The 20,918-nt window shown below is 50.5% G+C and overlaps 1 protein-coding gene across 5 annotated transcripts; it reads left to right on the plus strand.

Annotated features, from left to right (window-relative positions):
- The first annotated feature begins 2,937 nt into the window (after positions 1 to 2,937).
- LOC111148433 (nuclear receptor subfamily 2 group F member 1) lies at positions 2,938 to 12,490 on the plus strand. 5 transcript variants are annotated; one of them, XM_022504965.1, is made up of 4 exons: positions 2,938 to 3,081; positions 3,202 to 3,425; positions 5,839 to 6,366; positions 11,451 to 12,490. In XM_022504965.1, the coding sequence occupies exons 1-4, from the start codon at positions 2,966 to 2,968 to the stop codon at positions 11,729 to 11,731; spliced, it is 1,149 nt and encodes a 382-aa protein (XP_022360673.1). In that variant the 5' UTR covers positions 2,938 to 2,965; the 3' UTR covers positions 11,732 to 12,490. The 5 variants fall into 5 exon arrangements, with proteins under 5 accessions (XP_022360673.1, XP_022360672.1, XP_022360674.1 ...); XM_022504964.1 differs by having other exon boundaries at positions 2,938 to 3,049; positions 3,122 to 3,425; XM_022504966.1 differs by having other exon boundaries at positions 2,938 to 3,049; positions 3,200 to 3,425.
- The last annotated feature ends 8,428 nt before the right edge of the window (positions 12,491 to 20,918 follow it).

Genomic DNA, 20,918 nt, shown 5'->3' on the forward strand with positions numbered 1-20,918 from the left:
CCCTCTCTCCCGCTCTCCTCCCTCTCCCCTGCCGCTGCCCCCACCCTCCTCTCCCCACTCCCCCCTCTCCACCTCTCCCCATCTCCCATTTTCCCTTGTCAGTCGCTCGCCCCTTTCCTCTTCCTGGGACTCCGACTTGACCGCACTAACTGCCCCCCCATATGAGGACTTACTACTGTTTTATCAGTAATTAAGCGTTGTTGTTTGAAGTTTGGAACAGCCTGCGAATACCAAAGAGGAAAAAAGAAAGAAGGAAAAATCGGATTGATTGTAAAGTTTATTTTTAAAATCATCATGGGATGAATAGCAGCCGTTGATTCAGATTGATTTTGTGGCAATAGCTGCATATTTCAGGAGTGTGTTTTGTCATAATTAAACCTTTAAAAGCAATGTATACTTGGGGCCAAAACGGGGAGTCCTTACCTTGTTTCTTAAAGGATATAAAAAGAGCAGAATCCACACTTGGATTATGCTTATATGTGAACGAAGAAAACAATTCAAACCCAGCATATTTCGTGAATCATTAAAATCGTAAGAGTTTATTTCTCATTAAAATTTTTCCTAACATTTTCAACGACACTCTCTTCACGCTCATAAAACCTAATTTTAAAAACTTTTCAGAAGAAATCAAAATAATTTCCTTCTAATTCTTTCACCCATTACTAGGCATTCTCCCCCTCACCATCCCTTCCCCCTCTAGTGTTCGTGTGCGTGTGTGTGTGTGTGTGTGTGTGACCATAGACGACCCATACTAATCAGGTCTCAGAGTAAATAGCAGCGCAGGGCGATCTCATGTAAATTGCGCTTGTCAGAAGCACACCCCCCTCCCTCACTTTCCCTCCTCCTCCCCTCACCATCCCCGTCAGTAGGTAGCTAAGAGGGAGGGGGAAAAAAAAGAAAGAAAGGAAAAGAGGAGGGGGGAGGGGCTCTCCAACCAATGGCGTGCTGGAGGCTTGGCTAACCTTAGACTCCCATTTTCTCTCCCCCCCGATTCAGGGCTCTGACCAGTCAGTCGCCTTTGATTATCAGTTGCCAGCAGCCCTTCTCTTGGCTCCTTGACACGAGCTCCATATAAGGCAGCGATCTCCATAGAAACGTGTCAGTTTCAATAGTAGTGTCAAAGTTCACTATATACAGACATTCGCGCAGATCCCCCTTTCGGAAACATTGCTCTGCGAGTCCTCCCGTTTAAACGCATTCAATTTTGGGGTCTCTCTCTCTCTCTCTCTCCTCTCTCTCTCTTCTCTGTCTCTCTCTTCTCCTCCTCCGCCTCTCTCTCTCAGTCTCTCTCAATCTCTTTCTCTCTCTTCTCTTCCCTTCTCTCCTCTCTCCCTTTTCTTACATATTCTATTAGTTGTTTCCCTTGTATTCCTCTTCTTTCTCTTTTTCTCCCTCCTCCTTGTCTTTTACTCCATTCCTGCAGAAGAGAGAGGGCTAAACTTAAAAAAAAAAAAAAAAAAGGAGGAGGAGGAGGAGGCACCCCCTTCGTATTCTTCTTATCGTTATTTTATACATATATGATTTTTTTTGGAGGGAGGGTGTTGGTTCCCGGCTGAAGAGCACTTATTTAAAATACTAAAAAAAGAACATTTTTGGGCGATCTCCAGGGTTTTTTTAACTAGCTCTGTGTGTTATAGCAGAAGAAGCAGAAGAAGGAGCAAGAAAGAGGAAAAGAAGAGGATTATTTATTCGACCTACTTTGGATGTCTCTCGCTTTTTTTTTTTAATTGCAATTCTTTTTCTTCTGATTTTTATTTTTTCGATTTCTCTGTGATTTCGTCGCCGGCGTGAATTATCTCGTATTTTTCTCCCTCTCCGTCACCTCCCGAAAGAAGAAGGCAGCGAGAGCCCGGCGCCACCGGCACAACAAAAAGAGCAAAGTGTGTGATCCTCCTCGCCGGCTGCCTCCCTCTCTCCAGCGCTGCCTTCCTGAATGGCTGGCTGCGTCCAGCCCTGGACCTGGCCCCCCCGACACCAACGCGCCCTGATCACCGCCGGCAGCCTCGCCCCGCGCCCTGCTCGGCTCACCGCGCTCCCCTCAATCCCGAGCCCAGCGAGGGCTCCCGCCGGGACAGCGGCGGCGGCGCGGGCGGCCCCGACTCGGGCTCGCGCTCCGGCTGCGGCCCCGACTCCAGCTCGGACTCCCGCCCGGGCCCCGGCTCCTCCAGCGGCGCTCGCCGCTGCAGCTGAGGCGGCGACTCCAGCGGCGCCTGCAGCCGCGACCTCCTCCTCCTCCTCCTCCGCCTCCTCCGCCTCCGCCGCCGCCGCCGCCGCCCTCGCCGGCTTCCTCTATGTCGGCTCAGCCGGCGCGCAGCGTGTAGCCGGAGCGGCCGGCGGGCGGGCGGGCGCCCGGCGCGGGTGAGCGAGTGTGTGTGAGAGTGTGTGTGTGCGCGGGGGTGCGGGCGAGGCGGAGGGCGAGTGTGTGCGCGCGCCGTGGCCCATGCCCGCCGCCCCCGGCGCTGCGCCCCGCGCCGCTCCCGGCTGCCGCCTGTGCCATTTCTGATTTTGCAACTTGGGGAAGAAGAAAAAAGCGAGAGAAGGGAGCTTGCTCGGTGGGGGGGGGGGGGGGGGGGGGGGGAAGGGGGGGGGGGCCCCCCCAGGATCGGAGGGCGGGGGGGGCGGGCGAGGGGAGCAGGGGTGTTGGGGGGGGAGCCAGAGAGCCTGGGGGGGCTGCAAAAAGAGAGAAAGAAAACAGCAGGAACCACAACAAAACGCCAGCAGGGCGGGCGGGCGCGCAGCAGCAGCGGGGCGGCCGAGGCAGTAGCGGCGGCAGCGGCGGCGGCGGCGGAGGCAGCGGCCGGTGCCCGGCTCGGGCTCGGCTCCCGCGACCCCGGGGCGCCCGGCGGGCCCCCCGCCCCCTCCCCCTCCCCCCTTCCCCTTCCCCTTCCCCTCCCAGCGCGCTCGCGCGCCCCGCGGCCCTCGGCGAGCAGCTCGGCTCCCCCCAGCGCTCCCCGGGCCCAAAGATATGGCAATGGGAGTTAGCAGCTGGCGAGATCCGCAGGACGACGTGGCCGGGGGCAACCCCGGCGGCCCCAACCCCGCAGCGCAAGCGGCCCGCGGCGGCGGCGGCGGCGGCGGCGAGCAGCAGCAGGCGGGCTCCGGTGCGCCGCACACGCCGCAGACCCCGGGCCAGCCCGGAGCGCCCGCCACCCCCGGCACGGCAGGGGACAAGGGCCAGGGCCCGCCTGGCTCGGGCCAGAGCCAGCAGCACATCGAGTGCGTGGTGTGCGGGGACAAGTCGAGCGGCAAGCACTACGGCCAATTCACCTGCGAGGGCTGCAAAAGTTTCTTCAAGAGGAGCGTCCGCAGGAACTTAACTTACACATGCCGTGCCAACAGGAACTGTCCCATCGACCAGCACCACCGCAACCAGTGCCAATACTGCCGCCTCAAGAAGTGCCTCAAAGTGGGCATGAGGCGGGAAGGTGAATATTTCTTCTCTGCTTCTTTCCCTGAGCTTCGCCCGCCTCCCCGACCCTCTTTCTTTCTCTTGAGGGGGTGGCTGCTGTATGGGGCTGGAGCTCCTGCGGTCCCGGCCCCGTCCCAGCTTCCCCTGTCCCCGCTGCCTTCCTCCCCCGGCGTCACCCCCCCCAACCAAGCTCGCTGCCGCTGCCTCCCCCTCCCGGCCTGCGCTCCTCTCCCTGGCTCCTCCACCCCTCCTGCTGCCTGCTCAGGATTGTGTCCCTGGGATCGTGAGCTGTGGCTTAAAATCCCTTACTTCCTCTGTCTTGGATGTGCTCGGTGTGTGTCTCTTTCCCGCGTGTGCGTGAGGATGCTTGGGGGCTGTGCTGGCATGAACTTGGGGAGGGGTGCTGATTTCCCCCAGAAAACTCTTCTGTGTTTTTCATTCCACTTTCCCCTCCACCTCTTCATACCCTTTATTTAAAATTGGGGAGGGCTGGGGACTGGAGTACCCTGAACCATAGATTCATTGCTGCATCATCCTTTTGGAAGCTTAGCTTGGAAAAAGAGGAGTGAGATTTATTGCACTTGTAGGTCTAATTAGGGGGGTAGGGGGGCTTCTGGCCTGTTCACTGGTTTCCTCTCCTCTTCACCGAGCTGGGGCCGCCTCCTCCAGAGCTGTGGCCTTGTTTTCACCCCTCTACTTTGAAAGGAAAGTTTGTGACTGAACCGTCCTTTCATAGTTGTGTCATTTTTTTAAAAGCATGATACTCGTTTTATTTCTTCATCAAACTCCACCCTCTGCTTAAATACTGCATACAAATTACAATTTACAACGGCATTTACCGATCCTTCTGATTTGGCTATAATGCATAGACTGCAGCTGGCATGAGCTTCCACTTCATTTAATCCCTGTGTTGTATGGGTTTGGTTTCTTTTAACACAACTTTTGATGTTGTATTTAGATATGCTTCATGTTCATGTGGCAAGAGATGCAGCACTTTTCTTATAAATATATTTAGCCGTTTATAGTTAAAGTTTATCTCCTGACAATCATTAAAGATGTCTTATAGTCAAATTAGCTAACCAGTCAATTTTGCAGAATGCAGATTACTCCTTCTTGTAATTGACTTTAAAATTATATTTTATATGCCACAAGAAAAGAAATTGAATTCCTTCAGATCTCAAGGAGCAGGCAAATATGACGACTTCATTTCTAGCTCCAGGGAGATTTTTGTAGGCATCTGAAAAAAAAAAAACTGAATTGTGCTCTCATTTAATTGAAAAATAACTGCCAAGTTCAAAACTATAATTAGAAAAAAAAGTATTCTAGCTGTTATGTTTCAAGAGCTTAAATTGCATTGGGACTTGCATTAAAATTAGAATCAAAGCAAATTTAAAAAAATAGTGCACAACCTGAAATAAGACAGCTATGTGTACATGGACATATCTATATTAATTTGTTGGGGGGAGAGTTCAGTAGCCCTAACTTTTCCTAAAGTTGTCTTTGTTTACATGGCAATTTAAAACGCTGGCACTGTTGAAGTAAAACATACACATTAAAAAAAAAAAAAAAACTTTGGTCAGCTTTAAGAACTCAAAGCATGCTTACGTTTTGCATTCAGATGGTTAATGAATCCAGTGTTTTTGCAGTTGCAAGCTCGTGCATTCACTGGGTAAAAGCTGGCTGCAGGTTGCAGTGGCACCTCACAGGACAGACATTAATTATATTTCCCACTTTTTTCAATAATGTTTGGCTACTGTAAGTTCTACTTTTTCTTGGAATTTTTCAATTTTCTGTTGCTTTTAACAGTGAACTTTGTGTGGGTCGAAGGGGAGGAGGGGGCAGGGGAGGGGTGCAGGATACTTGTTTTCTATTCAAAAGTTGTAAATGGTTATGTAACTTGTATCTATTTTAAGGATAATTCTATAGCATTTTGAGAGAATATGGAAACATTTTGAGCAAAACACTGCTTGCTTGCAAATGAAGAGGCGCTAGGCATTTGCCTAGAACCACAACCTTCCTCTGGTTTCGCCTGTTCTTTTTTGTTTTTGTTTTACTCTGATTTGTTTCCTTCTGGAGGGGTGAGTGGGATTTCATTAACCGGTGTGTTACACCTTGGTGGTGGAGGGGTTGGGTGGCACTTTCTTGGCCATGCCGGGCTGGGGGCCCTGAGATCAGGCCTAGTTCTGGCAGGGCTAGGGTGGCCAGGGGCGCAGGCGATGGCTGGACATATTGAGCCGCGGAGCTGGAGGCCCTCACCCCTGATTTCCTCCCGGTGTGGGCTGTGAGTGAGAGCGAGCGCGAGAGAAGATGCGCCGGGCGCGTGTGGCTGTAGGAAGAGCCTCCGCATTGTGTCGGGTGCGCTGCGGCGCGCCGATGTTCGCAAGCCCCCTGGATGCACATTGCCTCTTTTCTCTCTTTCTTTTTGTCAGCGGTTCAGCGAGGAAGAATGCCTCCAACCCAACCCAATCCAGGCCAGTACGCACTCACCAACGGGGACCCCCTCAACGGCCACTGCTACCTGTCCGGCTACATCTCGCTGCTGCTGCGCGCGGAACCCTACCCCACGTCGCGCTACGGCAGCCAATGCATGCAGCCCAACAACATCATGGGCATCGAGAACATCTGCGAGCTGGCCGCGCGCCTGCTCTTCAGCGCCGTCGAGTGGGCCCGAAACATCCCCTTCTTCCCGGATCTGCAGATCACCGACCAAGTGTCGCTGCTGCGCCTCACCTGGAGCGAGCTGTTCGTGCTCAACGCGGCCCAGTGCTCCATGCCGCTGCACGTGGCGCCGCTGCTGGCCGCCGCCGGCCTGCACGCCTCGCCCATGTCTGCCGACCGCGTCGTGGCCTTCATGGACCACATCCGCATCTTCCAGGAGCAGGTGGAGAAGCTCAAGGCGCTGCACGTCGACTCGGCCGAGTACAGCTGCCTCAAAGCCATCGTGCTGTTCACGTCAGGTGAGGCTGTGGTCGCCGGGAGGGCAGGCCGCTCCGGGGACGACAGCAGGCCGCGCTCCGCCCGGCCCGGCCTCCTACGCCGCGTCGCCGCGCGGGCCCCGCCGGCCCGAGCCCGACCTTCGGCCTGGCCGGGACTTGCGGCCGCAGCGCCCGGACGCGGCCCGCGGCGCCGCTGCCATCTTGGGAGCGCGGCGGTGCGGGAGCCGAGGCGGCTGGGAGGCGGGCGGCGGGCGGCCCGGCCTGGGGGCCCGGACCCCCACGCGGGGCTGCGGCGGCGGCGGGTGCGCGTCTTGTGTGTGTGGCAGGGGTTGGGGGGGCGTGGGGACGGTCTGGCTGCGCGTGTGTGCGGTGTGCATGTGTGTGCGTGTGGTGTGCGCCAGCGTTTAGTGTTTCTGGGGGAGGAGAGGGAAGGAAGAGAACGTGGGAATGTGGCTTTCTCCTCTGTGTGGCACGCTCCCTGGATGTGTTTCCCGACACAGAGAGACACACACAGAGGTGGAAAGAGAAGAATACGCGCAAATAAATCATAAATAATCCCGCTTTATTGCTGCCTGATTTTCCCTTATCGGAAACCATTCATGTTTGCAGTTGCTGAGGTTATTGAGGGTCGTAAAAAACGGATTCAATCTAAACAAGAAAGATAAAAAACAAAAGGGATACGGTAGAACCCGCAAGTATGGGAGGATTCCCGCCCCAGAGATAAATCTCCTATCCACGCAAAACACACGAACATTGGAAATTTAACAGAGTGCCTTAAAAATATCAAATTAAATGTAGGTGGTGGTAACATGCATGTTAACAATTTCTCTTATGATAGATGGTTCAAATTAACTTCCAGGAAAGTGCATTAACGTTGCCTTTGAAGGCTCTAGTCAGAGCCTCTGAGAACAGTGCCCGCTTTTTATTATTGTAACCTGCAAGAGGGAAACATATAAACACCCGGGACAGCAGGTAATGGGGGGAAATATAAACAAAGCCAGAAAGGAGGCTGGTGAGGGAACAGAGCTGCTCAGATTGGGTCCCGGGGCCTTGCCCACTGTGAGTAGGGTTAGCTGCAGTTTTACTCCTATTATTGGCACTATTGTTTTTAATTCCTCCATTCAGAGAACAAATAAACCATCCTAATAAATCTATCCTAGAGCCGGGACCTCCAAAGTCCAAATTAAAACCATTCCCGAGCAGAGATGGCAAAACCCTTTTCCCAAGGCCTTGTTGAACAGTAAGCAATGGTATAATCTATCAATATTTCCTGGCTTTCATGCGTGAAGAATCGTATTTACATTGTATTAAAATGACTCTTAAATTTGCACAATATTGTAATGTAGCAAATGTAGTATTAATATCGATCTGAACAGCAGATAATTTATTTAGACAAGAGCATCTCATTTGTATGCAGGGTGGCCAGAGCCGTGGACTTGGACTGCCCCCCTTTTACTTTCAGTGCAAATGCAGGTCTGCTAGTGGGAGAGGGAGTTATTCTTTGCAAGAGGATAAAGTGCAAACCTTAAAACAAATGGAAGATTTATTGAATAGCCTCCTCAGTGTTTGAATGCATTTTATCTTAATAAGTTTTCTTGATGGAAACGTGTTTTTCAAAAGTGACAAAGAGCCTGGGAAGCAGCGACCGGGCTGCTTTCGCTCTGGCAGGCCTGGGGCCTGGCGGGCTCTCGACTACCCAGCTCTTTAGCCAAATTAATCAGGAAGCAAGCCAGTGTCGGGGAAGCTGGGTTTTAAAATCTCATCCAGTGAGGTGTCTTGAAGCAGAAATGTGACTTGGAGCTGGACAGAGGTCTTCTCAGGAAAGGTCTTTCCTCCCTTTTCCATGTCCCCTACTTAGGTTCTTTGAACTCCCTTGACTTTTCTGATCTCCTGCCCTTTCCCAGAGAGAGGCGTGGGCTGTGCTGGCCGCAGGGAAGATGGTGGAATTATTCATGCTTTTCTTTCAACTTTCCATCCTAAAACATCCCCATGAAAAGTGTTCCTTTTTAAAAAGTTTTCCCGGAGAAGTTTCCCAACTACGTCTTCAAGGTGCAGGGGAGGCTGAGAAGTGAACAATAACATTATTTTGTTAGAAAATTGCAAACAGAATATTTGAAAATGGAAATGGAGCTGTCAGTAGTAATTCACCCCCCTTCTCCATACAACACATTTCCACTTTTGACTAAACTTGTTTTGATTGCTAGCCAGAAGGGAATTCATGGGAAGCCTTCTCAAAGTCATCCAACTTTTAAGCAAACTTTGAATGATGGAAAAGACAGTTTTAGACATATTGTCCAACGAGGTTTGCTCCGGCTAAGTATTTGAAGCTGGCACGGGGGTTCCCTGCGGTGGTTTTCACATTTGGCCTCCGGATGGTATGCTTAATCCTTAATATTCTGGAAAGCATCCAAGGACTAGGTCATGACCTGAACTTACTTTTTTAAAAAATTCATTAATTCATACACCTAAATATTCCCTCAAATAAATGGGACCTCCTCTGAAAGGAGCCATCTAGTTAACATAAATACAATAAATCCATTTTCAGCACAATAATAACTTTGATTTCTAGTTATGGCACCTGATTACATCTATATTTCCTGAACACTAAACTCTTTTGAATGCACACCATGAAATACATTCTCTGCACTACAAAGGCTAAGCCGGGAGGGCCTGAGCAGTAATGGTTATTTATTTACATAATTTCTTTTCCATATACTATAGAAGAAATATTGAAGGTTCCCGCATTGACACTACCACATAAAAAGTGAGGCATGGATTCTGTATATTCTCCCTCCTTTTCTGATCTCGGGTATATCTCATGGAATGTAAATATGTACTTCATTACACCCCCCCTGCTCACCTCACTTTGCTGCCACAGCCACCCAGTCGATCTGAGAGCTCAGACTCTCTGTCCATAGTTGGGGGACTCCTGTTGCAGGAATATCCAGAGTGGGGATAAAATATCTAGAGTGGGAATCCAGACCTGAAGTGGGACTCCTGCTGGAGGGAGGCCACAGAGCTGTCCGGCTGGCACCTGGCAGCCAGGCCCCCGCTACAGGCATTCTGCCTTCAAAGGAGGAAAGAAATCCAAGCAGCCAGCCCAGGGCCCAGGCAAGCCCTTCCCGGGCTTCTCTCCCTTGGACTGGCCTAGCTGGGAGAAGGGTAGTGTCGTTGCACTCCGGGAGCCCTAATTGTACATATCAGATAAATATTTTACAGACCTGAGGGGATGCCATATGGGTCTTTAAAAAAATCTGCTGGGGTATCAGTGGGTCCTTTTCATACTACATTGTCTGAGGCTGAAAGGGATCCTGTGCCATAATGGGCAGATAATGCATGTAAAGCAAGATATATGTAAATATGAGTGTGCGTGGTGGCCGTTCAGCAGGGCCAGGTTAGCAAGTAAGGCCAAGGGCAGACCTCGGCACCCCACCCCCTCTGAGTAGTGGAGCCCTAAAGTGCCCCTACCTCGCCCTGCTAGCCATAAAATCTCACTGGCTTCCCAGGTCAGGCCAGTGTGGATGCACCCGGGTGGCTGGCAGGAGTAATTAGACATCTGAGAGGAACGCATTCTGGATCCAGGGTCAAAGGAGACCCCCCCCCCCACTTAGAAGTCCTTGAATTAGCACTAGTTTTATTTGTGTTTTTGCTCAAGGCCATTGCCTTGTAGATGAAGGTGTTAGAGTGCTTTGTAAATCCCAGTTCTTGAAATACAAAGACATAAAGCTCAGAAACTCAGCAGACACGGGTTTCACTTTGAATCATTTGGTAGGACTTCTTGGGGTCACACTTGCCCACTCACAATTATATAATGTCCTTTCGGGGGCATCGCCATGCATGAATTTCTCCCCAGATCTATATATTAGCAAACTCTGCCTTTGATCTCTAGTCAACCTCCTGACTGGCTAAGGGCTCCTCTGTGATCTTTCTGTTTTTTAAATATTTATTATTAATATAAGAAATAACATGGGTGTTTGAACTAAGAGAGGAAGCTTTCACTTCATTCTTCTGATTCCACCTTTTCTTCCATTTCTTTGCCTTTAGTTAGTTTATATAGTATAAACTACTGTCTTGAAATATTTTTAGGAGACCATGAAGAGCCTTGGTTGATATGAGATAAACACACAGGTTTTAAGATGCTGTCATTGTGTGTAAGTGCCTTTTTCCCCCTTGGTCCTCTGACAGGAAGCCTATCTCCCCAATTCCCCCCCTCAACTCCCCACCTCCCAGTTTGGAAGCAGCAACAGCAGCTGCCTCCACCCCAGCTTTGTGTCTGATCGTTGAAGATGTCTCCTTTCCACAGCCTGGAGTAACTGAGCCATATTCCTTCTGATTATTATACAGCTTACAGAGATGTGACCAATTTTCAATTACTTGATCTAAAGCACAGATAGAAGTATACACCCTCACCGAGGCTTGCTACAGAGTTCTTGGTCGCATAGATAGCGGATCTCAAATCCTGTATTGCTAAATCATGGGCTCCATCTGAGTCCACGCACTGCTGGCCCATGATTCCTTACCCCTCCCAGGTGTTTATTCACTGGGCAGTCTAGGTTCTCCTTGAAGATTTTGGTTGGGGTCATTTGGGTTTGAGAGGGAGGACTCCAAGAAGCCTGTAAAAACTGCCCCCAAGCTACGTATTTCTTCAGGGCTTCTGAACACCCCAAAATCAGGGGCAAAAGGGGCAAAAGTCCTCCCTTTAATGAGCACAGCAGAACGATGCTCCCCTCCAAGCGGAGGACAGGTTGCTCTGCACGGCAAACATGGCTCCAACATCGTACATTATTTAATCCAAAGGTGAAAGAGGAAAAAACAAAGGGACTGGAGAGGTTGCTGCCTCTGCCTGTGTGTGCTTCCCTCTCCTGCTCCCCTAGGCTTGGTGGGGGTGTGATTTATTTTTATTGGTGTTGGGGGCAGAGAGGAGGGAATGGTGAAGAAGGAATGGGGAGGTATGGAGAAGAGGATTTTTTTCCCTTTTCCCTTCGATTTCCTTTCCTCCCTCTTATCAACTTAAAAACATTTCTGAGGGTTTGTTTGTGCCTTTGCTGTTCACTAACCTGTGTGTCCCCTCCCCTCTTCTGCCCTTCTTGTGGCCGCATGGGCAGATGCCTGTGGCCTGTCGGACGCCGCCCACATCGAGAGCCTGCAGGAGAAGTCTCAGTGCGCACTGGAGGAGTACGTGCGGAGCCAGTACCCTAACCAGCCTAGCCGCTTCGGCAAACTCCTACTGCGACTGCCCTCCCTGCGCACCGTGTCCTCCTCGGTCATCGAGCAGCTCTTCTTCGTCCGTTTGGTAGGTAAAACCCCCATCGAAACTCTCATCCGGGATATGTTACTGTCTGGGAGCAGCTTCAACTGGCCTTACATGTCCATCCAGTGCTCCTAGACCTTGGGCGCTCCCCACCTACCCCCGCCCCCCTAGAGACTCACTGGACCGGCGGGGGCCATGGACTCCAAAGCTTCGGGGACATCAGGCGGCTGTTGCAGGGTGCAGCCAGGCAGGGGGGAGGTGGGCCGGGCCGACAGGAGCAGCCCACCCTGCAGAAATGCAACCCCAGCTGCAAACCAGGAGAAAAAGAGACTCTCTTTAGGATCAGATCTGTGAACATGTTGGAAAGGAAAGAAAAAGGACCTTGTGTCTGGTGAGAAAAGGAAAAAAAAAAAAAAATTGGAAGAGAGGACCATGAAAATTTTAATAAAACAGAAGGAGACTAATGGACCTTCCAGGATTTATTGTGGACGGATGTGGATATATTCTGTACAGAAAACAACACATGGAAGTGGACTGAATTCTATGTAGAAACACACACACACACGCCCCAAACATTGTTATTCATTTTGTAAAATACTAGTCTTTATTTTCATTTTTTTGTAAAATTTAAACATCGTATGCACATAAAAAAGGAAACAAGAATTAGGGGAAAATAACATTTTCCAAATAATTATAAAAAAATTGTCCTGTGTCTATGTATCTATATCTGTTTTGTATTTTTTTCTGGTTCCAAACCAGATTTCCTGTGATTCTATACTAATAATTTTTGATATAACCCTTTGCTTCTTATAATGAGTGCGATATATGTTGTCGAGGCTGTTCTTCAAGAATTAAAATTGAAGTGAAAATTTAAACAAAAAATAAAAGAATTTAGCAAAACCCACGTGTCTGGTTACTTGACAGATGTCATAAGTGCAAGAGAACCCACCAATTAATTTCCACTCCAATTATTATTAGAATGGGGAGGCGAAGGTGGAAACTTTTAAGGTCCATTATTAAGCGGTCTAGGTTTATTTCCTAAAACCAAGCCACTGCCTTGGTCCTGTAAATGCGGAGGGTCAGGCTCCGTGTGGGCTGGGGTGGGCAGGGAGAGGACAGGGCATCTTGGGTGTTCCCTGCAGCTCTTATGACTTTGTGGATGGTTGGTGCCATCCCCAGCGGGGACTGGGGTAGGCTTGGTTGTAAGTGGGGCTGGGTCTGGGGACCACCTGCTTCACTGACTGCAGGTGGGAACTTGCCTGACTGGCAAGGCTGCAGCGAGGCGTGGAGAGCTGATTTGGGGGTCAAGGGCAGGGGAGGGCTGCTCGGAAGTCTCTTGTGCCTGTAAGTGGACTTTAGCCCCCCCCCCCCCCCCGCGAGAGAGTTAGGACCTCAACACTGTCAAACCTACTTTTACTCCCCCTTATGGTTCACTGCAGAGTTGGCTAGGGTTTACTCTTCCCTCCTGACCCTGTGACAGGGGTTCCCTGGAGGGCTCTGGAGCTCAGCTGGGTGAAGGGAACTCACCCCCCAACCCCACCCCACCCCCTTGGCACTTATGGGCGTGGACCCGGAACTTGGGAGTAGGTGAGCAAGGCTGGAGCAGGTTCTTTCCAGGAGCAGTGTTTGGGTTCTCGTGGCCCTTCCAGGGCAGAAACCTGCCGCTGAGGCCTCACTTTGGGTGTGCATAGGGGGCTGCTCTCTGTTACAGCTTTTGGAGCATGAATGTTTTATAGGATTCTAGTCAGCACTGTGAGAACACATACTACCAAGGGAGCTTTTTCCTAATGTATTAATAAAGCCAGATCTTTTGAAATAACACCTCTTACCACTTCCCCACCCCTCATCCCCAAACAGGCCCTGGATAAGGCAAGAGCTTCACTTTCAGAAGTCATTGACAAAGTTTTGCTTTCATTTGCTGTCCGGAAATCTCCAGGTTCCCCCACTCCTTTAAAAATGTATTAACAAGCTCCAAGCCACCTCAGGTTTTAATATTCTAGGTGCAGTGCACTGGGGGGGCAATGCCACACTCTTTGTGGAGAAATCCCGGCAGATCCACCTGCCACCAGCCTGAGCCTTAGGGAGGCAGGCTGGTACAGGGCGTGGTGCGTGGGTCACTGAGGGGACTTCCTGCCTTCACCTGGGTCCCATCCCACCCTGGGCCTCACCCTTTCCTCTACACCCAGGGGCAATGTCTTTGGGCCTAGGCTGACTTCCCTGAAGAGTGAGCGCCCAAGGCCCGAAGGGCAAGGGAAGAGTTCATATTTAACTCCCGACCACCTCCCAGAAAGTCCTGGAGAGCCCTCTAGGTTTGCTGGATCAGGGAATGTGTGGTTTGGGGTGGGGTAGGCTACAGCCAGGCACTGAGGGGGATGGGAGAAGAGCTGCCTCCAAGTGCTCACCGATCTTTGCTGTCTTTCTTGAAATGAGATGTAAATATATTCATTACAGTGTGATCCCTCTGATGAAAATAGATAAACATTTTTGTAGGTCGGAAACATATTTTTCAATTAATTTCAATACGGAGGCCCAAGCACAAGGTGCCCAATGTGGGGACCCTTCCAGAAGCCAAGGCCTGGGATGTACGAGGCACTTGCTCCTGGGTCCGGAGGTGACAGTGGTTACTTGTCTTTTGCGGAACTGGGCCGGGGGCATTGCCCATGGCCTGAGGAACCCTGCGACCTTTCTAAGCCTGGGCCTAAGCCCGGAGCCAACCAGCACAACATAGGGAGAAGAGCAGGCCTTCCTTCTGTATGGCTTCACGGACTCCCTTGCAGGCTCCATGAGAGAACCAGGAGGCCCTGGAGCTGAGCGAAACAGAGAGGGAAAAGGGGGTTCGCTCCCATGCTCAGCGGACCTGGCTGGGGGCTGCAGGCACTGGTTTTTTCCTGTGCCGTGTCCTTGGTAGCATTACATTCACTCTTCTTCGGAGGTCTCTGTGGGTCTCAAGCAGAGGGACAGAGGCTCCCCAGAGATTCAGTGGTCCTGTGGGTGCTCCCACAGGGCGAGACAGGTTGCCTGAGTTCCGTAGCTCTTCCCTCTCAGAGCGCGAGGTCGGACCCACAAATCTGCTCACACTATCAGCAGCTTTCCAAGCTGAGACTGCAGTACATAAGCCATGGGTTAAGCCTTCCATAAGCCCGGAAGGGCCCCCTCTGCTCCCTGAGCATTCTCAAGGCTCCCTGGCTGGCCCGACCCGTGTCTGTGGCCCAGGAGCTAAGGGCCGGAGCTGTCCCATGGCCTCCTTGCTGTGCAGAAGGGCAGCCCCAGTAGTGGCCAGGCTGCCCCCGCTCAGTGCCCTGCCTCCCCTCAGACCCTGGAAGCCACTGGACAGAAGGCAACATGGAATGGGTGGAAGTCTCCTCTGCCTGGGTGGCCGCCCAGGGGGCCCTGAGCAATGAGCCCGCTTTAGAGCCAAGCACCAGGGGGAGCGGTGGAACTCGGGTGTGAGGCTGCAGGCAGATGTGGGCTCCACGGTCACCTTAGGACGTGCAGCCCTGCCTTGGCCTGCAGAGACATAGCCGCCCTAAGGAGTTGGGAGAACAGGATTGGGCTAACTGGGTGGGATAGAACTGACAGGTCCCCAAGGCCGGAGGAAATACACCATAACTGTTGGAAAGCGGCCCACACAAGGTGACTTCCCTCTCAAAATTACCTGTGACATATGAAAGTCAACGCTCCCCTTTCTAACCCAAACACTTGCTGGGTGACTGAGAACTTTAAGGGCTTTGAAGTCAGTTTAAACTACTTTAGCCACAAGCTTTTCTGAAAACATCAAAAAAGCCATCTTAGGACGCGCTCTCCTCTGGGAATTTCTAGGGCACGACTGCGCCTCATCCGCAGCCTGGGGACAAAGAGTGGCCTGAGGGAGTTAAAATGTGGCCTCTGCCCCCACACGCACACCCCAAACTGCGACCAGGCCTGAGGGAAGCCCGGGGGGGCTGGGGATGGGCGTGCCTCCTGGCCCCCGGAATAGCCTTGGGCTTCCGGGACTCTGCCCCTGACGCTGGTTCAGGCTCGAGGTCTGTCCGGCAGCAGCCAAGGGCCTGGGTGAGCTTCCGGAGGCCCCATCGCCCAGCCTGGAGGTCAGGGACACTAGGAATACGGAGCCTCCTTCCATCCAAGCCCACCTGAGCTCCCCTGCTTAGAGAGTGCAAAAAGTTTATTTTTAAAAAATCCTCCTCCCCAGCTTATAGGCAGACCTTATATCTCCTGTAGTGTGGGAATCACCTCCCATAAACTGCTGGATTCTCCAGAACAAATCACCTGAATGTCTCTTCAAATGGAAAACCATGAAGGAGAGTGGGGAGGGTAGGCAGGGAGACACAAGTGAAAACTAATAAAACTCTTGTTAGAGGGCCTGCTCGGGATCCGCGGCGTCACCGGGCCTTTTACTTGGAAAGCCAAAGAGTTGTATTCCTAAATGAGTTAAAGACCCATTTACCTCTGTCGTGTTCTATTCATCAGGCCACAAGTTGAGAGTTCCTAACATGAAACTATTTGTTTGCTTACACAACCAGCTGGGCGCAATTTCACGTCTGAGATATCTATCTGAAAGCGCCTCTCATTTATTATCTCTCCTTGTCAGCGAATCCATTTTCCAGCTCCCCCTTCCCCCCTTTGGGGTTTATTTATTTATTTTTGGTGGGACTTCTTTGCCTGGGAGGACCTGGGTCTAGAATGCTCCCCAGGGAGCAGCCGGTCCCTGCGGGGGGTTCTGCGGTGAGCGGGGCGCACGGACCAGGGGGAGCAGAAGCGCGCTGGCGGCCACCGCTGACCCCCCGCTGGCGGGCGGAAAGGGCCAGGGCGAGGGGTGCTCAGCGGGTGGGCCTGGCGGGACACTGCGAAGCTGCCTGTCTCTCTGGATGTCTTCCTGCTAGCTCTCCCAGAGTAAGCCGCAACCACCTGTGCGAGGAAGGGGTGGGAGGAGGCCCGGGAGGGGAGTCCAGGAGCCTCTCTCCCAGATGGGGGCCCGAGATACGGATTTGAGAGATGCTTTTACAAAGCCTCACCTAATCCCATGGGGCCAATTTCTTCTCCCAGGCTGGGCCGGAGCGCGGAGTGAGTAACCAAGATGTAAATAGTTGTGTGATGGGTTGGGGGAGGGGGCAGCGCATTTATTGTGTGTGCGGAGGGAAGAAGGCTGCACGTGGTTTCAATTTTGAAGCACAAAGAAATAACATGCAATGCAGAAAATAGGTTTATGAATGTAATTGAGAGGAAAGAAAACAATTAACACGGTGCAAGGTTGCACACTCGATTCTCCACCCCTCGCCTTCTCTTCTACCCCAATTTTGAGAAATCCGGGTCATGTGAATAGAGTGGGTCTAGGCAGTTGGATCCGGCTGACAAGGGAACCCCTGATGGAGATCACAGTGATGGGTGGATAATGGTGTCTATCCATCTCCTAGTCTGCTAAGGCCTCCTCCAACCAAGCTGAAAGCGAGGGATCAAATCCCCAAGTCCATTGTATAAAAATCAGTAGTCGTGGAGGTGGAAGGGAGAAGGGGTGTCTGTGAGGAAGGGGAGAGGGAGAATGAGAAGAGAGATAGCCAGGGATTTCTTTAAGACAGACCAGGCTGGGCTCTGCAAGCTATCCTATTGTGTTGATTTAGGAGGACATTTGCTGTATATAACGTTTAAGGCTGATAATATCATTGCGCAGCCAGATAAATAAAGCGTTGGCCCAACAGTGGGGTCAGCGATCGATCTCTGGGCTCAGAGGAAAAAGGAGAGAGACAGGATTGAGCACGAGGCTCTGTCTGTGTGCTTGTCAGTCGGCACGCAGGAGCCCGAGTGTGTGTGAGCGTCAGGGTGTGCGAGAGAGAACCAAGTCTTCAGCTGGCCAAGAGGCTCATTAGCATTCCTAACCCATGGACCTGCGCTGACAACTAACAGAGATATCCCGCTCACCACCAGGCCTCCTCTCCTTTTGTCTTCAGATCTGGAGGAGAAAAAGATTTCTCGGTGGAAGCTGGAGCCTGAACTTCCATGTGGTTGATGGAGATTCAGGGTATAAAGAGACGTTTCAGGATCTTGCCTGATCTTTCACTCTGCTTTTTAAAACTTCCCTCCTAAAGAAGGAAGTTTTTTTGGTTTTTTGGTTTTGTTTTTTTTTTTTTTGCTTTCTTCTCTTAAAGTGTAGTATGTTTGTTGAAACTCCAAGCTTAAATGAGAGAAAATTCTCTGAAAATATTTTGCCATTTCTCCTTGTTGACATGCAGAGAGGTGGATGTTTATGTGTTTGGCTCACATACACATGTAAAGCTGGTACTTTTAAAGATTTCTAGAACATAGCAACCAGGGGTGGTTTGAGATTTTTGTTTCTCTTCTTTTTTCTGCTTGGTTTTGTTTTTGTTATGACAAAATTCATTTGATTTTCTATAATAAGTGTTCTGTTTATTACTTCATCAGTCCGCTGTTGAAGTAAAGTATATCTTTCAAAATGAAATGGGGTCTAATTTTGCGTGAACTGTCAGAAATGAGCAATTTTAGAGGCCTCCGCTATTCTAAGAAACATTTTAAGATTATACTCATTCGTACAGTTTTAATCACCTTACACCTATTTTGGGAAAAGTGTCTTAGTTAAGTACCTCTCATAGGGATAAATACTTATCTACTGCTCTCCTAGATCCTGCGCCTTGGACTCCATCAAATGAGGCAGATAGTTTTACATCGGAGTGTACAAATTATCCCATGTTGACAGATGTTTGTCACTTAGTAACTTCTTTCCAAGTCCCCCCCCAAGCCTTCTTTCTTGCTTGCTTTGTTGTTTTAAAATATGCATGTCTCTCACTGGAATGCCAGTCACGAGTGCAAACTTTGTGTCCAACCTCCCACATGAAATGATCCTTTTAGAGGGAACTCGATATGTCTCAATCTGCACTTCACTCAAAGCCTGTGGGTACGGGCCACTCACTCACTGGTCCTGGCTCCAAAATAACTCAGCAGAAACGAGTTTCCAACTAAAAATCCCCTCGAATGTCTCCCAGGGAAGAAATATAACTCCTATAATTAAAGGAGGCAACGGCCAGAGGGGGAATGCAGCCGGCAGCCAAAAAAAAAAAGTAAGAGTTTTATTTATTTGCTGATTGAACTTGGGTTGTCACTCGCAGCAGGTTTATCCACACTGGAAGTGCTGGCGGTCTGTCCTATGTGTGCACCAGAGGGCGAGGTGGGCAGGAAAGAAGGGGAAGGGGAGGATGACACGGAACAGGGAGAATGAAAGAGGTGAGGGCAGTTTGGGGAGACAGAAAATGATCTCTGTGGGACAATGTGAAACACTTTCCGAGTGCTGGATTTGCGTACAGACCTGGAGCTGAGGGACATGGGAGGAGGGACCTCAGAGGAGAGGAGGGGGTAATTAGAGTAAACTCTTAAATGTGGGGTATCGTCAGAAAAAGGAGGACTCTGATTTCCCTAGAAAAGTAATGTGACAGCAGGAAAATTATTAGCTGTGCTGCGTGTGGCGGTTTCGGTATGTGGGGGGTGGAATTATGAAGAGAGGAACGGGAGAGTAGGGAAGAAGTTCCAGGACTCAGAGCAGAAGTGCCTTGGAACCAGAGGCCCTCCACCCTCCTTGGCAAAAGGTGCCTAGTAGGTGTGGATGTGCAGCTTCTTGAAGACATCATCTTTACATCTAATTTTAATTAGTTTCATCTATTTGAACTGATTCTGGCATTAGAGCCACTTATAGGATATTTCAGCTCACAGGATGAAGAGCACCTCCCAATCTCTTTGACCACCCCCCTCCCACCCCAAAAGCTTCAAAACAGAAGGAGTACTCAGGCTGGGCAGCTCATTTCTATTAAAAAGGCAAAACTTTAGCATTGATGAAAAACAGATGAATTTTTTTCCTCCCTCTCTCTGAAACAGTTACTCTCTTTTACTGATGTGAAGTGACGTCAGCAAAGCCTGTCCTATCCCCTTGGAGAGAAGGGAGGGAGGAGGAGGAGGGGATGGAAGGAGGGAGCTGGGAGAAAGAGCTGGAGAAAAAGAGAAAGAGCGAGCTGAGAGAAGAGGGAAAGGGAGGGGGGGGGAAGGAGAAATTGAGAATGAATATTCTACACTTTTGGACCAAAATCCCACAAAGAGGGGGCAAAACCATGCTTTAGAAGCCTATAATTGATAGGACACCTTTCTGTACGCTCACCCGATCTACAGATCTACATATTCTAACATATGGAAAGCTTGCAGGCCCTGTGCACTTATAGAAGCTGATAATGCATTAGCTCTCAGCAATATTTACAGCACCACTTTTAATACACACCAGATGGTTCGCGACTGTGCCGCCCCAGCCAGCTCACTCCTCGATTTTACTCGGTGGCACTTTGTTGCAATTACGCTCCATGCTGAGACCAATTTTATTGGTGACCTATTTTTCATATTTGCAGCATTTTATGTTAAAAACCTCTTCTCTGGCCTTTTTGTAAAGGGCAGGATTCAGGAAGGGAGAGCTTAGGAGGACGGTGGAGCTGTCTAGGTGGATATTAATATTTATCATGATGTTCCATACCTCAGGTTTAAGTGAGTAAACCGGATAGACATAAATACTCTGGTCATTACGTTTGTTCACTCACCTCCTGTTTGTCAGACCCCCACGGACTGTCTACACGGCGCGCTTGCCTCAGAGTCAATACATCGGACCATAAATATTGTATTCCATTAATTATCACGCCACTGGCTCATCCTGGGCGCCGGCGTCCTCGAGCGACGCAGGGCAAATGAGGACGCTTCCCGAACATATTTCTAGGCTGGGAACCCCGCTGAATTTTCCGCCGTGCCTGGGAATTCCTAGAGCCTGAGCGCCTGGCTCAACCCGGGCTGGGCCTGGGGCTGGCTTGCGGGGGAGGGGAGTGCGGCGGGCAAAGGCCCGACGCCGCCAGGAGCGCTCAGTACCTGTTATCTTGCGACGCAGAAGGCCACAGGGAGAATCCCATTTGGCACGCCAAGAAAGGCTTTCAACTTTATCTCCCGCCATGTAAATATCCCCGAGTGCCCGACTGAGGGACTTTGTTTTTGCACCGAACAATATAAATATCCTATTTGCTTCAACGCAAGTGTGCTCTTCCTGCCCAAACTCTTTTTCCCCCCTCGTTTATAGTAACTCTTTATACCCCCTTCCCCTGGTTTAAAAAAAAAAAAAATCACAGATGTTTACTTTATTGATATAACCTGTACCATGGTTAGGCTGAGAATAATATGCCTCAACTAACAGCCATTTAGCAAATAATAGAGGCGTTCTGGATGCTTTCCAACGTTACACATGTACTTGGTCATAAAATGATACGTGAAAAAATTAACATCTGCTTTCCTAAAATAA

This window comes from Enhydra lutris, unplaced genomic scaffold (assembly GCF_002288905.1).
Source record: "Enhydra lutris kenyoni isolate GAN:26980312 unplaced genomic scaffold, ASM228890v2 scaffoldscaffold19, whole genome shotgun sequence".
In the NCBI taxonomy this organism is placed as follows: domain Eukaryota; kingdom Metazoa; phylum Chordata; class Mammalia; order Carnivora; family Mustelidae; genus Enhydra; species Enhydra lutris.